Raw genomic sequence first — 16,662 nt, 5'->3', positions numbered from 1 at the left:
GTTATGCCTGATCGGTGTATATATGACAAATAAAGACCTTCATTCGAGCAGAAAAAAGGCTACAAATAATTGCTCTTGGTAACAGTTCTCACAGGAACACTAGAACCTAGTGATCTTATATGTGCTTCTAAATCTCATGCTTTGCCTCAGAAGTAAGCCAAAACCCAGAGGAGTGCACTAAAATACCCCCAAATGTGTGTCTTTGTCTTTGTCTGAGTGTGGAGGGCTACTGTGCTTGATCCTTATGTAAGAGTCTGAAAGACGGTGTCTGCTTTTGTGACCTGCCTAAAAATGTGCGCGTGTTCCCATGAATAATGAATCTCCCCATTTTTATCAAAGACGGATGAATTGCTGGCTGGTGCATCCTGGTCATGATGATATTTCTTTTAAATCCCTCAGGCCCACTGGGACGGTTTAACCGGGCGGATAAATTTCAACAAAACCAACGGCTTACGGACAGATTTTGATCTGGATGTGATCAGCCTGAAGGAGGAAGGACTGGAGAAGGTAGGTGTGCTGTAACTTCATGTATCACCTTTCAGCCTGTATTCAAATTGGAGTGTGTGTGTGTGTGTGTGTGTGTGTGTGCACTATTCTCAGAACCAAAGTACGCACTCGCTCACCTACACATCTACACCCACGGTCTTGCACATGAGTTTCCTTCTTAGCCTGTGACCTCCTATCTAGCCGGCGCATGTGTCGGCACCTTCATGAATAATTTACTCTGTTAATAAAATAAATCTTCAGAGAGAGGCTCAAAGAGTTGATTTGCAATTACAAGTCGCAGCTTAGACGTTTTCTGAAGACATTTGAAGCACTTTGTTTTTGAACTGTTGAGAGCGCGTGGCTCTTCTGTGCTCTTGTTGTGGAGCCTACTAACATCAAGTGCATCTTGAGGATTAATTGTACTAGGCACACAGAGCACTGTACATTCTCCTGCCCATAATACTTGGTCTTACTGTCTTTGTCTGGATAGGACCACATGACATTGCACATGGGTCACATTTTTTTTTAACGTACCTTGAGCTGCTGTAATACTTGACTTTCCCTTTATAAATAAAGGGTTAATAAAGTGATCTATCTATCTATCTATCTATCTATCTATCTATCTATCTATCTATCTATCCATCTATCCATCCATCCATCCATCCATCCATCCATCCATCCATCCATCCATCCATCCATCCATCCATCCATCCATCTATCTATCTATCTATCTATCTATCTATCTATCTATCTATCTATCATCTGTATGTCTATATCTCTGTCATCTGTCTATCTATCTATCTGTCTATCTGTCTATCTGTCTGTCTGTCTGTCTGTCTGTCTGTATGTATGTACAGTGTATCACAAAAGTCAGTACACCCCTCACATTTCTGCAAATATTTCATTATATCTTTTCATGGAACAACACTATAGACATGAAACTTGGATATAACTTAGAGTAGTCAGTGTACAGCTTGTATAGCAGTGTAGACTTACTGTCTTCTGAAAATAACTCAACACACAGCCATTAATGTCTAAATAGCTGGCAACATAAGTGAGTACACCCCACAGTGAACATGTCCAAATTGTGCCCAAATGTGTCGTTGTCCCTCCCTGGTGTCATGTGTCAAGGTCCCAGGTGTAAATGGGGAGCAGGGCTGTTAAATATGGTGTTTTGGGTACAATTCTCTCATACTGGCCACTGGATATTCAACATGGCACCTCATGGCAAAGAACTCTCTGAGGATGTGAGAAATAGAATTGTTGCTCTCCACAAAGATGGCCTGGGCTATAAGAAGATTGCTAACACCCTGAAACTGAGCTACAGCATGGTGGCCAAGGTCATACAGCGGTTTTCCAGGACAGGTTACACTCGGAACAGGCTTCGCCAGGGTCGACCAAAGAAGTTGAGTCCACGTGTTCGGCGTCATATCCAGAGGTTGGCTTTAAAAAATAGACACATGAGTGCTGCCAGCATTGCTGCAGAGGTTGAAGACGTGGGAGGTCAGCCTGTCAGTGCTCAGACCATACGCAGCACACTGCATCAACTCGGTCTGCATGGTCGTCATCCCAGAAGGAAGCTGACGCACAAGAAAGCCCGCAAACAGTTTGCTGAAGACAAGCAGTCCAAGAACATGGATTACTGGAATGCCCTGTGGTCTGACGAGACCAAGATAAACTTGTTTGGCTCAGATGGTGTCCAGCATGTGTGGCGGCGCCCTGGTGAGAAGTACCAAGACAACTGTATCTTGCCTACAGTCAAGCATGGTGGTGGTAGCATCATGGTCTTAGGCTGCATGAGTGTTGCTGGCACTGGGGAGCTGCAGTTCATTGAGGGAAACATGAATTCCAACATGTACTGTGACATTCTGAAACAGAGCATGATCCCCTCCCTTCGAAAACTGGGCCTCATGGCAGTTTTCCAACAGGATAACGACCCCAAACACAACCTCCAAGATGACAACTGCCTTGCTGAGGAAGCTGAAGGTAAAGGTGATGGACTAAACCCAATTGAGCACCTGTGGCGAATCCTCAAGTGGAAGGTGGAGGAGTTCAAGGTGTCTAACATCCACCAGCTCCGTGATGTCATCATGGAGGAGTGGAAGAGGATTCCAGTAGCAACCTATGCAGCTCTGGTGAATTCCATGCCCAGGAGGGTTAAGGCAGTGCTGGATAATAATGGTGGTCACACAAAATATTGACACTTTGGGCACAATTTGGACATGTTCACTGTGGGGTGTACTCACTTATGTTGCCAGCCATTTAGACATTAATGGCTGTGTGTTGAGTTATTTTCAGAAGACAGTAAATCTACACTGCTATACAAGTTGTACACTGACTACTCTAAGTTATATCCAAGTTTTATTTCTATAGTGTTGTCCCATGAAAAGATATAATAAAATATTTGCAGAAATGTGAGGGGTGTCCTCACTTTTGTGATACACTGTATGTATGTATGTCTATACGTCTGTCATCTATCTGTCTGTCTGTCTATCTATCTATCTATCTATCTATCTATCTATCTATCTATCTATCTATCTATCTATCTATCTATCTATCTATCTATCTATCTATCTATCTATCTATCTATCATCTGTATGTCTATATCTCTGTCATCTGTCTATCTATCTGTCTGTCTATCTGTCTGTCTGTCTGTCTGTCTGTCTGTCTGTCTGTATGTATGTCTATACGTCTGTCATCTATCTGTCTGTCTGTCTATCTATCTGTATGTCTATATGTCTGTCATCTGTCTATCTATCTATCTATCTATCTATCTATCTATCTATCTATCTATCTATCTATCTATCTATCTATCTATCTATCTATCTATCTATCTATCTATCTATCTGTATGTCTATATCTCTGTCATCTGTCTATCTATCTATCTGTATGTCTATATCGCTGTCATCTGTCTATCTATCTATCTGTCTGTCTGTCTGTCTGTCTGTCTGTCTGTCTGTCTGTCTGTCTATCTATCTATCTATCTATCTATCTATCTATCTATCTATCTATCTATCTATCTATCTATCTGTATGTCTATATGTCTGTCATCTATATATCTGTCTGTCTGTCTGTCTGTCTGTCTATATGTCTGTCTATCTATCTATCTATCTATCTATCTATCTATCTATCTATCTATCTATCTATCTATCTATCTATCTATCTATCTATCTATCTATCTATCTGTATGTCTATATGTCTGTCATCTATATATCTGTACGTCTGTCATCTGTCTGTCTGTCTATCTATCTGTATGTCTATATGTCTGTCATCTGTCTGTCTGTCTGTCTGTCTGTCTGTCTGTCTGTCTATCTATCTATCTATCTATCTATCTATCTATCTATCTATCTATCTATCTATCTGTATGTCTATATGTCTGTCATCTATATATCTGTCTGTCTGTCTGTCTGTCTGTCTGTCTATATGTCTGTCATCTATCTGTCTGTCTGTCTGTATGTCTATATGTCTGTCATCTATCTATCTATGTATCTATCTATGTATCTATCTATCTATCTATCTGTCTGTCTGTCTGTCTGTCTGTCTGTCTGTCTGTCTGTCTGTCCATATTTATAAGTAGAAGCCTAACAACAATAAGTAAAATGCATTAATACTGTTTACAGTAATACATATCCATAAACATGAAATACCAGACATGGTACTGAAAAGTACTGACTAGGATTTATTTGGTATCTTCAATCTTTTTACAGTATAATGTACAGTAGATAGTAAATTACCTAACCCATTGGCAGTCATGCATTGAGAACAAAACAAAAAAATACTGGGTATAAAAAGTGGATCCACCAAAGGTTCAATCATGACACCTTCATCTATTACCAATTCACATGCTTATTATGGAATGTTTCAAAATGATATAATTTGAAAATTCAGTAAAATTGAGTGTGTGGCAGGCATTAATTAATTTTTTTTTTTAATGTACAAAATACAACTAAGTTAAACAGCCACAACAATAAAGGTCATTTATTCATGACATTGTAAAATAAATAAAGGTTCATTATGCTGCTATAATCCTGTGATTCCAGTTTAGTCACCAGGTTAATTCCAGTTTTTTTTCTTTTTTTGTAGATTGGAACATGGGATCATGTAAGTGGCCTGAACATGACTGAACATCAGAAGGGAAAAATGGCAAATGTCACAGACTCACTCACAAACAGGACGCTGTATGTGTCAACAATACTGGTGAGTTTACTACTGTGTTAGGTGTTAATACCAGTTTGAAGCATTTCACCAGAATAACATAATTGAAATTAAATGTCATTTTTATTGTCTATGGGATGTGAAAAATTGCTAATTGATGTTTGATATAGCTCTGCCAATAAGAGTTTCTTCAATAGAGGACTAAATATCAGAAGTACCACATGAACACAGACGGTCCCTGAATGAAAAGTCTGCACTGTTACATCACTCACTGCATTTTAGTGCAAAACTTGTTCTTTTCTTCACTGCTGCTTTGAAGAGCTGTCAGGTCTTGAAGGAGCCTTTTTAAACACAAATTACAACAGTGATGGCTACAAAGCAGCATGAGGAGTAAAGCCTAGCTAGAACACACGGGAGTTTGGATTTCTTTCAGTACTGTTTAGCTGTTTGTTGTTAACATCACCATGTTTTAAATCTACTAGCTTGTAAAAAAAAAAGCTACACTATATTATCAAACAAGTAGTGAAGTCGACCATATAGCAGAGCACTATAGCAGTTGTAGCCTAGTGGTTAAGGTACTGAACTATTAGTCAGAAGGTCACTGGTTCAAGCCCCACCACTGCCAGGTTGCTGCTGTTGGGCCCTTGAGCAAGGCCCTTAACCCTCAATTGCTCAGGCTGTATACTGTCACAGTACTAAAAGTGGCTTTGGATAAAGGCGTCTCCTAAATGCATAAAATGTAAATGTAATGAATAAATAACACACTGTTCATAGTTAATATTTATACGTTGTGTAACGTAATTTTATTTATTTATTGTAGAATTATTTAACACCCTTTCTAACTTATGGCATTATTAGCAGCTACTTACTTGCTTTAATTAGATGTTAGTCTCTCACACTGATTTATAGGAGGAACTGTACTTTAGAAAAACTGCTTTAAACCAGACTCAGTTGTTTTACAGCATTTTGAGTTCACTCAAAAACATTAATTCTGTTAATTCTGTTTTTTTGCCATTAAGATGTGAATGAGCTTTTTTCAAAAATCACATTTCATGGATTTTTAAATAAAAGTGCCACATTTCACGAGTCATTAAATTACACTCATAAACTGAATGATAGAACAAATGGAAGCTACAATACACAGCACAGCTACCTTATAAGTTGAAAGACGAAAATACTCGTCCATGTTGTGACACCACATCTAACCCCCCCCCCCCTTTTGCTTTCACTGAGTTGGTTGGGAGTTTTCCAAATCAAGTCGTGTTTTTAGCTGCTTTACACTTAGACATCTTGGACATTTTGACTAACCGTTTACTAGTGTAACTGCGTGATAAACTGTACATAGACAAACTATTTGGAGCAGAGTACTTCACTGACTTGTTCTTTTGAGCACAGACCACAGAGAGATGATCACGTGTGTAGAGAAGCACACTTTTACATTAATTATGGAATCCCCAAAAGGACAAAATGCACACAATACGTAAAAACATACATCAAACATTGTCAACACACTACACACAGAAAAGTCTCTTACATTGACTTAATTATCGTATTATTGCTAGGCCGCCTCATATTGCATATTGCGCCTCATATTTCATACGCTACACAAATGAAAAATGTTAAATCCCTAAACACAAACCTTAAATTTTTAATTTTATTGCAAATTGCATATTTCATGTGAAAAGGTTCATTTCATGGTCCGTGACGTGATTTTCATGGCTATTTTCATACTTATGAATCATTGTCCTGTAGCATAACCTAATTATGAATTATCTTTAGTTAAACTCTGGATAGGGTGTGTATCCATCACAGGGCTTTGCTTATACCCCCCCTTCCCAAAACATAGCCAATCATGTCTATGTAGATGTCCTACTGGCTGACAGCACTGCTAAGATTCCAAACCCTGTGGGCTAGCATATTTTACCATATTTACCATAGCGTATTAATACTGCCATGTTTGTATGTTGGCATGCTGATTTAGTGTTTTATTTTCATCTTGTCGTACATAATGAAAAACATGTTGCTAAATAGTTGAATTTCCCATAGAATAGTATCCCAAAATGTTTGAATCTAAAGGATAATTTCAGCGCTGACATTTTTCTTTATTAGCAGTGCTTTCTTTTGTGCAGCTCTTCCCTGAATATTGTTTAGACCTAGTCTCCTTTGTATTTTGTAGCCATGAACTGATGCTAGACACATCTACAGTCCTTTTAATTTTTTCCTTTAAGATCTTTTGTTACTTTTTGGATGACCTATTTCAGCAGGGTGGCTGGGCGCCCCAAATTTTTTGTTTGGAGATAATAGGTCTTAATCTAGTTTAAGTCCTAAAGCCTTAGAAATGGCTTTAAAACCACATCATTCATCTTTTTCTCTACAATATTCTTTATTATTACACATTTCTGCACAAACTTTGAAGTCACTGCATACAATTTAGGCTTAAACTTGAGGTAATTTTATAATGTACAAGCCTTGGCTCTGTTCAATAAGCTAAATTTGGATAACTGGTTAAGATTCAGAAGTTTTATTGCCATATGAACTTTGTAGTTCTACAGTTACGGATTGTAGTCCATCTATTTCTCTACATGCCTTTTTAGCCTGCTTTCACCCTGTTCTTCAATGGTCAGAACCCCCACAGAGTAGGTATTATTTAGGTGGTGGATCATTCTCAGAACTGCAGTGACACTGACATGGTGGTGGTGTGTTAGTGTGTGTTGTGCTGGTGTGAGTGGATCAGATACAGCAGCACTGCTGGAGTTTTTAAATACCGTGTCCACTCACTGTCTTCTCTGTTAGACACTCCTACCTAGTTGGTCCACCTTGTAGATATAAAGTCAGAGACGATCGCCGCTGTTGGCTGGATATATTTTTGGTTGGTGGACTATTCTCAGTCCAGCAGTGACAGTGAGGTGTGTAAAAACTCCATCAGCACTGCTGTGTCTAATCCACTCATACCAGCACAACACACACTAACACACCACCACCATGTCAGTGTCACTGCAGTGCCGAGAATGATCCACCACCCAAATAATACCTACTCTGTAGTGGTCCTGTGGGGGTCCTGACCATTGAGGAACAGCATGAAAGGGGCTAACAAAGCATGCAGAGAAACTTGTGGAACTACAAAGTGCTTCTATATGATAAGTGGAGCTGATAAAATGGACAGTGAGTGTAGAAACAAGGAGGTGGTTTTAATGTTATGGCTGATCAATGTATATTTGCGGCATTTAGCAGATGCAATTGAGGGTTAGGGGCCTTGCTCAGGGGCCCAACTCTGGCAACTTGGTTGATGGTGGGACTTGAAGCAGCAACTTTCTGATTACTAGTCTAGTACCTAAACCACTGAGCTACCACTTCCCTACGATATGTTAGATATTTACAGAAGTGCCCTTTGTGTAGACTTGTGTTCTGCTTAGCAATCTCAAATCATTCAGTGTGACACATTGTTCATGTTATTTATTCTGCTGGTCCTATTACAAAGACTACTCCATAAAGATGTGAACTTTGGTGGCCTGTACAGAGACTTAAACTCAGCCAACTGAACAGCTTTTGGATAAAGTAGGAGTGTTAACTGTAAGCCAGAATTTCTAGTAACACCATCTGGATAAACATCTGGTCTCACTAATGCTCTTTTTAATAAACAGACACAGAAATGAAGTGAATTCTTAAAATCCAGTTAGCTTTATCGGGTTTCAGATAAGAGCCACAGTTCTATTTAAAACACTGGAGTAGGGATGTCCCGATCACATTTTTTTGTTCCCGATCCCGATCATTAATTTTGATCCCGATCCGATACCGAGTCTCAAACCGATACTTGTATTTTCTAGATATTGTCTAGATAAGAACTAGATAATACTGTTCACACAGTGCACACTTCAAGTACATTACAGTTATTCAAATTAATCCAATGTATATGTTTAACAACTGAATAGCTCTGGAAAAAAAATTGCCTGCATCCAAGCTATTGCTTATTGTTCTTTTATTTTTACAAAATAAAAGTAAACAAACTTAGTGCAGCATTGTAGTAGTAAAACTAGAACACTCAAAATGAGTAAGATAATTACAGTTTCACTTTAAACTTTACATTCAAAGAACATAATTCTGTTTAATGCAGTGATACACTAAAAATGAACAGAAATCTCCACTCAAAAGTGGTGTAGCAGCTTAACTTGAATATAAAAAAAACAGATAAATTACTTAACAGCATTACAGTAAAACCTGAATACCAAAATAAAATGGAAAGTCACTCTTTTGTTATGAAGGAAAGCCAGTTCTTAAAGTGCTTGTATTGTGACAATGGTTTGATGGACGTTTCTACTCGAAGTGAGTGTGTTTTAACCCTTTGGGGCTTCCATAGTGCATGGAATAGCGTGCTTGACTCTAGCTGACTACTATTCGGTACCGTAGCAGAAGAAGTTAATAAAGTGTTAAATGCTCCCGACAATTTGTGAATATACCGTGTATTTATTTCTTTATTAAGCAAGTGCATCACTACGACGCTCGGTTACATAACTAAGCCAATCAGAGTGCTTGATACTGAGATGTCGTTCGGTCTTGTAACACGTAAACTCGGAAAAACTGTATGTTATGATCCTGAAGTTTTCATACTCAAATTAAAAGTTATTGGTTTGTAAACCAGTGTGATCCTCGACTCACACACCATATAAACAGTAAAATTCTACAGTAATGAACGCAGCTCTGCTCCTACCGCCTCGTGAAACGCTCGCATTGCAGACATTACACTTCGCTGTTGGACTTGTTTCACTTTCCAATTTAAAGTATTTCCACACAGCGGACATGCTGACGTAAAACAAAGGATCGGAATTAGGATCGGCCTTAGTAAAGCCGATACCGATCAGCTAAAAAATGCCTTGATCAGCCCCGATTCTGATCTTTGAGATCGGATCGGGACATCCCTACACTGGAGTATGCTGTTTGTAGCAGTGTGTGTTGGTGCCGAACTTCTTTATGGATCTTGGTTTGATTCTTTTCATTGGTTGCTATGTGGGTGGAGTTTGGCATTGCAAAAACATGTCAGAAAGTAAACTGGAGACTCTGAATCTGTTCCAAAACCTAGTGAGCTGCCTTGGTGTCTTACTGCGTACATAGGCAGCTGCCTAAGTAGAGAGGATTTTAATAATTCATCGACTTATAAGTCAGGTTATTCAAACGCACTACTTGGACAGTGATTTTATCAGTTTTCACTTACTAAGCTAACACAGGTAGCCTCATGCCATTCAAACCAATGGGATGAGGTGGCACAATGCGCTAGCATGTCAACTAACATCTACCTCCGTGTACCGCAAATGGCGAGCCCGAATTTGCAAATAAATGACACTTGTGCACGTTTATACAAATTAAAAATCAATTATCATTTATTTACGTTTAAAAATAACTCCATTTGTTGCTCCACATCTGTCCGCCATATTTTTTAGTTTTTTTGTGAGAAAACTGAATGCTGGGATTGCCTTCACCACTAAGGTAGCATCGGATCTCCCTCGTTATTCTGTCAAAATACCATTCAAATTTAAGGTGCCTTATTAGGGAGCATTTTAAAGTATCTAACAATTCGAACAGCCTCCTTCTCGGGAGTGTAGGATTGTTTTTTTTCCCTTTTTCTCCCACTTTAGCACATCAAAAATTTCCCTTTTTCTCCCACTTTAGCGCATCAAATTTCTGCCCGTCAATCATCCTCTCACTAATGCTGGTCCCTGCTCCTGATTAGGGAGGACAAGGCTCCACACCCCCTCCGACACGTGCACAGCAATCAAACATCTTATCACCTACACTTGACGAGTGCAGTGCAGTACAGCGCTGTGTACGGAGAGCCACACCCTCCACCGCACTCCTTTCCCATCTCCATGCAGACGCCACCAACCAGCCAGCAGAGGTCGTAATCGCACTAGTCTGAGAGAGAGTCCCCATCCGGCTTAATACCGCCCCTGTCTGAACATCAGGCCAATCGTAGTTCATGTGGCCGCTCAGTCTCAGCCAGCAGGCAGAGCCGAGATTCGATACGATGTATTCGAGATCTCAGCTCTGGTGAACAGCGTGTGTTTTTACCGCTGCGCCACCTGAGCGGCACCAGGATTGTAGGATGACATCAAATGCTGTCTATATAGAGATCTCACTAGGTTCGAACAGACCCTCTAAGTTGCTCCTACATGTGAGTAAGTGTATGTGTTCTATGCCCTGAGATGGATTTGCACCCTGTCCGGGGTGTAGGTCTGTCTCTCCCAGTGATTTAGAGTAAGCTCTAGACCTATTACACCCCCGACCAAAATAAAATGATTACTAAAAATGAATAAATGTAATATTTTTCTGTTTACATAAGCACTTGGATAAGCACCCAACTGCCAAAATCCAATCATGATTGAATTAACAGGGTGCTTGTAAACAGAGCAGAGGAAGTGAGGAGGAAGGTACTTAATATCTTTCCCTGGCAGAGGCAGGAATAAATTAAAACAGAATTAAATATAAAAGGACTGTTATTTACTTTTCACCTGTAATGTGGCCGATCAGAATGAACTACGCGGTACAAATCCTCGCCGTCTTCAACAGGCGCCCGAGGTTCAGTGGTGTAACAAATCAGCATAAGAGAAAAAGAGCGAGTGAGCGAGCGAGGTGTAGGAAGAGAGAGGTAGCGGGAGGAAGCCAAGTGATGAAAGCGAGTCTTTTCATGAAACTTTAATGTGCTCAGTTTTGCTGGAGCTCCCATTGTGTGCTTCCTGTGTGGAAAGTGTTTTAATAGGCTGTAAGCAAATGCAAACAAGCTACAGTCTTGCTCACGGATCTTTAGGAAGTGTGATGATCAAGAAGCTATCGCTGCTATGCAAAAAAAGAAATAATTCACCTTCTCTTTAAAGTTAACACGACAATGACCGTATGTGGCAACATCTAGTCCGCAGCCAAAATATGAGCAAGACACATTTACATTTTTGGCATTTAGCAGATGCTTTTATCCAAAGCGACTTACAGTACTGTGACAGTATACAGTCTAAGCAATTGAAAGTTAAGGACCTTGCTCAAGGGCCCAACAGCAGCAACCTGGCAGTGGTGGGGCTTGAACCAAATACCTTTTGATTACTAGTCCAGTACCTTAACCACTAGGCTATAACTGCCCTTTACACATCATTTAATTAATTAGAGTCGCAGGGGGTTGAGGGTGCTGGAGCCTATCCCAGCTTTTCAATGGGCGCAAAGCACACATTAACACCCTGGATGGGGCGCCAGTTCATCGCAGGGCAGACACACATGTACACACACATACCCTCACCCATTCACCTATAGGGCAATTCAGTGTCTCCAGTTAACCTGTCTGCATGTTTTTGGACTGTGGGAGGAAACCGGAGCTCCCAAAGAAAGCCCACGCAGACACGGGGAGAACATGCAAACTCTGCACAGAAAGGACCCGGCGGGGGCCTGGGGATCAAACCCAGGACCTTCTTGCTGTGAGGCGACAGTGCTACCCACCGAGCCACCGTGCCACCCTACTGATTTTACACTATTTTTAATTTCAGTTAAAGTAATTTATTTAAAATAGGTTGGCATTGTGGGAAATAGGGCCTGGGTTTGGTTTTATCCTTTCTGTGTGGAGTTTGCATGTTCTCCCTGAGTACGTATGGGTTTCCTCTGGGTGCTCTGGTTTTCTCCCACAAGTTCAAAGATATGCAGTCAGGCCAATTGAAGCTATACAAATTGCTGAAAGAAACGTACGTGTGTGTGTTTGTGAGTGTGTTTGTGTGTCTGCCCTGTGATGGACTGGTGATCTGTCCGGTTTGTTTCCTGTTTTTTGTCCAATGAGTCCCACCGCAACCCTGACCAAGATAAAGCGGTGATAAAACAGACAATGAATGAATCAGTGAATGAATCATTGAATCAGTGAATCAATGAATGGTTTAAACTGACACTCAAGACATTTAATCTTTAAATTACAGGGAATCTGTTAATATTCTGATCTCATATGAAGTCAGAAATCATTAGAAAGAAAAATTAAACATCAGTTCATCTATTTTTTGTTGCTAATGAGAAGCTGTCATGTCTTCTCCACTTCAGTAGTTCAAAGCAGAACGTATGAGCTTTGCAGATCTTGGTTTTAATTTCATAAATCACACACTATACAAATATAACACACACATTATTAGAAACTGTTCCAGACTGGAACCTTTTGGCTGAATCATGGTTGATTATATCAGTTAATCCAGACTGCAGACTTCCATTTAACATTTTTAAGCAAGAATACAAATATAATTACTGAAAAAGATTCATTATATAGTTTTTTTTATTTCAAAATTCTTTACATATTGTCCACATAAAAAAATAATAAATAAATATATATATAAAATACTAAAATACTGATTCCTAATAGGGCGACACAGTGGTGTCTCGGTGGGTAGCACTGTCGCCTCACAGCAAAAAGGTCCTGGGTTCGATCCCCAGGCAGAGTTTGCATGTTCTCCCCGTGTCTGTGTGGGTTTCCTCCGGGAGCTCCGGTTTCCTCCCACAGTCTAAAAACATGTAGTCAGGTTAATTGGAGACACTGAATTGCCCTATAGGTGAATGGGTGTGTGTATGTGTGTGTGTGTGTGTCTGCCCTGCGATGGACTGGTACCCCATCCAGGGTGTTACTGTGTGCCTTGTGCCCATTGAAAAGCTGGGATAGGCTCCAGCACCCCTCCGCGACCCTAATTGGATAAGCGGTTAAGAAAGTGAGTGAGTGAGTGATTCCTAATAATGAATTGAATAAAATCAATGGCATTTTATATGTAAAAATCAAGGTGAGCAAATAATTTATACATAAATTATTTTAATAATTAGACATAAATAGAAATACAATATTAACGAATCTTAGCAGTGAAGAAATTCTCAAACATACGCTGGAGCATAAGTTGATGAAGTGCTGATGGAGTATAATTCACAGCATTAAAGCCAGGGATATTACAGCCAATGCAGACTTAAAGATTTACTTTTACAGCATTTAGCAGACACCTTTATTCAAAGCGACTTACAATTATGACTGAACATGATTTTTTTTAAGCAATTGAGGGTTAAGGGCCTTGCTCAGGGGCCCAACAGTGGCAACTCCTTCTTAACAAGGAAGACCAAGAATAAGCTAGACAGACAACATCTCAACCAGGATTGCATTATCAAAGGCTAGTCTGCTACTCGCAACACAAGCCCGAGGGCAATGGAGAAAGCTGAGCCATCTGTGCAGCCAACCATCACAAAGCAATGATGATATAGTGACATGACAATATACAGTGACGACAAATACCCAATAACTCCTGAGCACAATAACTGACCTGACACCTGAAAATATGAAACTGTATTTAGTGTCTTATATGCTGTACTTTTCTTATTACAATCTATCAATGCAAGCACACACAACCCTGTAATCAGAGCCAAGTGGCTCGTTCTTGTTAATTCTAAGTGCTAGAATGGTTATTGATGAACAACGCACACAAGCACACAGGCGCGTGATCAATGAACCTAAAATAAATGTAAAAAAAAATGGCTCAGATGAACCGGTATCATTTGTTTGTTCATGAGACACAAAATCTATTTTTTAATTTGTTAGAGAAGAATATAAGGACTGTTTACTGTTTAAAGAATCTCAGCTATTACCTGCCTCCATCTATCCGTCTGTCTCTCTGTTCTTCTATCTTCACTTTTATATTTTGGCTGGAAATGGTGAGGGAGGCAGGAGTAGTAATTGGTCGTGTCTGAGAGACTGAGAGACACTTATAGTCCGGATTTATTTGATCTGATTTTCACCTTTTTGGATGCACAAAAAAGCTTTAAGGGGAAAAAGGCTTTCATGTGATGATGATGTGAAAGTAGCGCTGCATCAGTGGCTATGCGCTCAACCAAAAACATTTAAATAGTTGGTATGACGCTGGGAAAATGCATTGGAAGGTGACTGTAGAAAAGTGATGTCATTTGTTAATGAAATTCTTAATAAATAGAGTTAAAAAAGTGTGGAAACTTTTTGAAGAACCCTTGTATATATAAGAGATATAAACTCCTAGTTAATAATTATAACTTCCTAGTATAAATTATTTTAACGTCAAAATGAAAAATAAAATTGATAAAAGTGTACTTAAAGGGGAAGCATGGTGGTGGAAGAGGATGGATTTGGGACCAAATAGGTCCATATGGGTTTCCTTTGAGTTTATTCCACCTCCCTATAACATATCATTTAAATTTTTGGATTTAGCAGACGCTTTTATCCAAAGCGACTTACTGTGACTGTATATAGTCTGAGCAATTGAGGTTTAAGGGCCTTGCTCAAGGGCCCAACAGCAGCAATCTGGCAGTGGTGGGGCTTAAACCAGTGACCTTTTGATTACTAGTCCAGTACATTAAGCGCTAGGCTACAACTGCCCCATGAATGGTCCCTAATCATAAATTGTGGAACATTTTTCTTGTAGTTATTATTATTATTATTATTATTATTATTGTTATTATTATTATTATTATTATTATTATTATCATTAATATTATTGTTATTGTTTTGTTATTATTATTATTATTATTATTATATTGTTATTATTATCATTAATATTATTTTTATTATTATCATTATTATTATTATTATTATTATTTGTTATTATTATTACTATTATTATTATTATTATTATTATTATAAAGATCTGGCAGTGCAACTGAGCACACAGATTTGTATGGTGCTCATTAGTAATGGACAGATTTAAGGTGTTAATAGGCCTGATGACTCCTCATTATAATCAGTCTTTTATGTTTATTGGAGGGCAAGAGGCTACAAGAAGCCGATGAGCTGACAAGCTAGTGCAGTGTTAAGCAAAGCAAGAGGAGAGCAAGTCTGAATACTGACAACGCTAAGAGAATTGGGGATTTAAATCAGGGCTAAATTACAGTCTGAATCATTATATGCCCTGTAGTTAAAACGTAGGAGCATTCACTTGTGTGTTATGTATACAAGCATGGATCTTAATTGCAGGGATGCAGACACCTATGAGAAAAGTCCTTTTGGCACTTTTGAAAAGTTTAAAATGCAATCTTATACCCAGCTGCTATATTTAGCCGTGCGCTAACAGTGTAATGTTGCAGCGTTCCTAAATACTCTAAAGCCCTGCTGAGTACACTGCTGATATAAAGCGCTTCTTTTGCTTATACACCCAACAAAATGGCTGGGTAGTATGACCATAAACACTGCATATCTGTTTATTGGTTTTTACTGAATTGTTTTGACCACAGGAGCTACATCATCTGGCTTATGGCGAAAATGTCACAGAACGGTGCTGCTTATCCTAAAAAGACAGCTTGACAAAATGTTAGAACATCAATATCAGCAAGATGAGCAAGATTACACACACACATGTTTCGTCCCAGCCAAATAAATATGACATTTAATTAAAAAAAAAAATGAATTCGAGTTCAAATCTCAGCTCTACTATCAGCTGGTCGGGTACGATTGGCTGTGTGTCTGTAAGGGGCGGGACAGTGGCTTAACAGGGTTTCTTCATATCTGCTGCAATTGTGGCCTCTACTGGCTGATCGATGCCACCTGCACAATTAGGCGGGGGATACTGGAGATCAGTGCACAAAACGGGTCCCCATATGAACCCTCCTCATGCAGGTGAAAAGATGAGTCGGTACTGCACATGTATTGGAGGGGTCGTGTGACGGTTGCATCTCGCTTTGGTCAGGATTGGAAGTATGCAGCAGTACAGATGAATTATGATCAGTAGTTGGATACGACTAGATTGGGAGACAATTGGGGAAATGCTTAAATAGGAAAAAAATGACTAGTGGTTAAGGTACTAAACTAGTAATTAAAAGGTTGCTGCCCCACCACAACCAGGTTGCTGCTGTTAGACCCTTCAGCAAGGCCCTTAACCCTCAATTGCTCAGACTTTATACTGTAACTGTAATGTAAGTCGCTTTGGATAAAGGTGTCTGCTAAATGCCAAAATTGTAAATGTAAACCTAGGATACTATGCACACAAGTTAAAGATAAAGCACTATATTCCTTACTTAGACTTA

The 16,662-nt window shown here is 39.3% G+C and overlaps 1 protein-coding gene across 1 annotated transcript in view; it reads left to right on the top strand.

Annotated features, from left to right (window-relative positions):
- Positions 1–16,662, top strand: part of grik2 (glutamate receptor, ionotropic, kainate 2) — a 289,146-nt gene that overhangs the window by 181,627 nt on the left and 90,857 nt on the right. The window contains exons 8-9 of the mRNA XM_062991399.1: positions 400–507; positions 4,570–4,683. Coding sequence (XP_062847469.1) covers positions 400–507; positions 4,570–4,683 — 222 coding nt within the window. The remainder of the gene's footprint in view (positions 1–399; positions 508–4,569; positions 4,684–16,662) is intronic.

The sequence above is a fragment of the Trichomycterus rosablanca genome, chromosome 3 (genome assembly GCF_030014385.1).
Source record: "Trichomycterus rosablanca isolate fTriRos1 chromosome 3, fTriRos1.hap1, whole genome shotgun sequence".
In the NCBI taxonomy this organism is placed as follows: Eukaryota; Metazoa; Chordata; class Actinopteri; order Siluriformes; family Trichomycteridae; genus Trichomycterus; species Trichomycterus rosablanca.
This window is presented reverse-complemented; position numbering and strand designations above follow the sequence as displayed.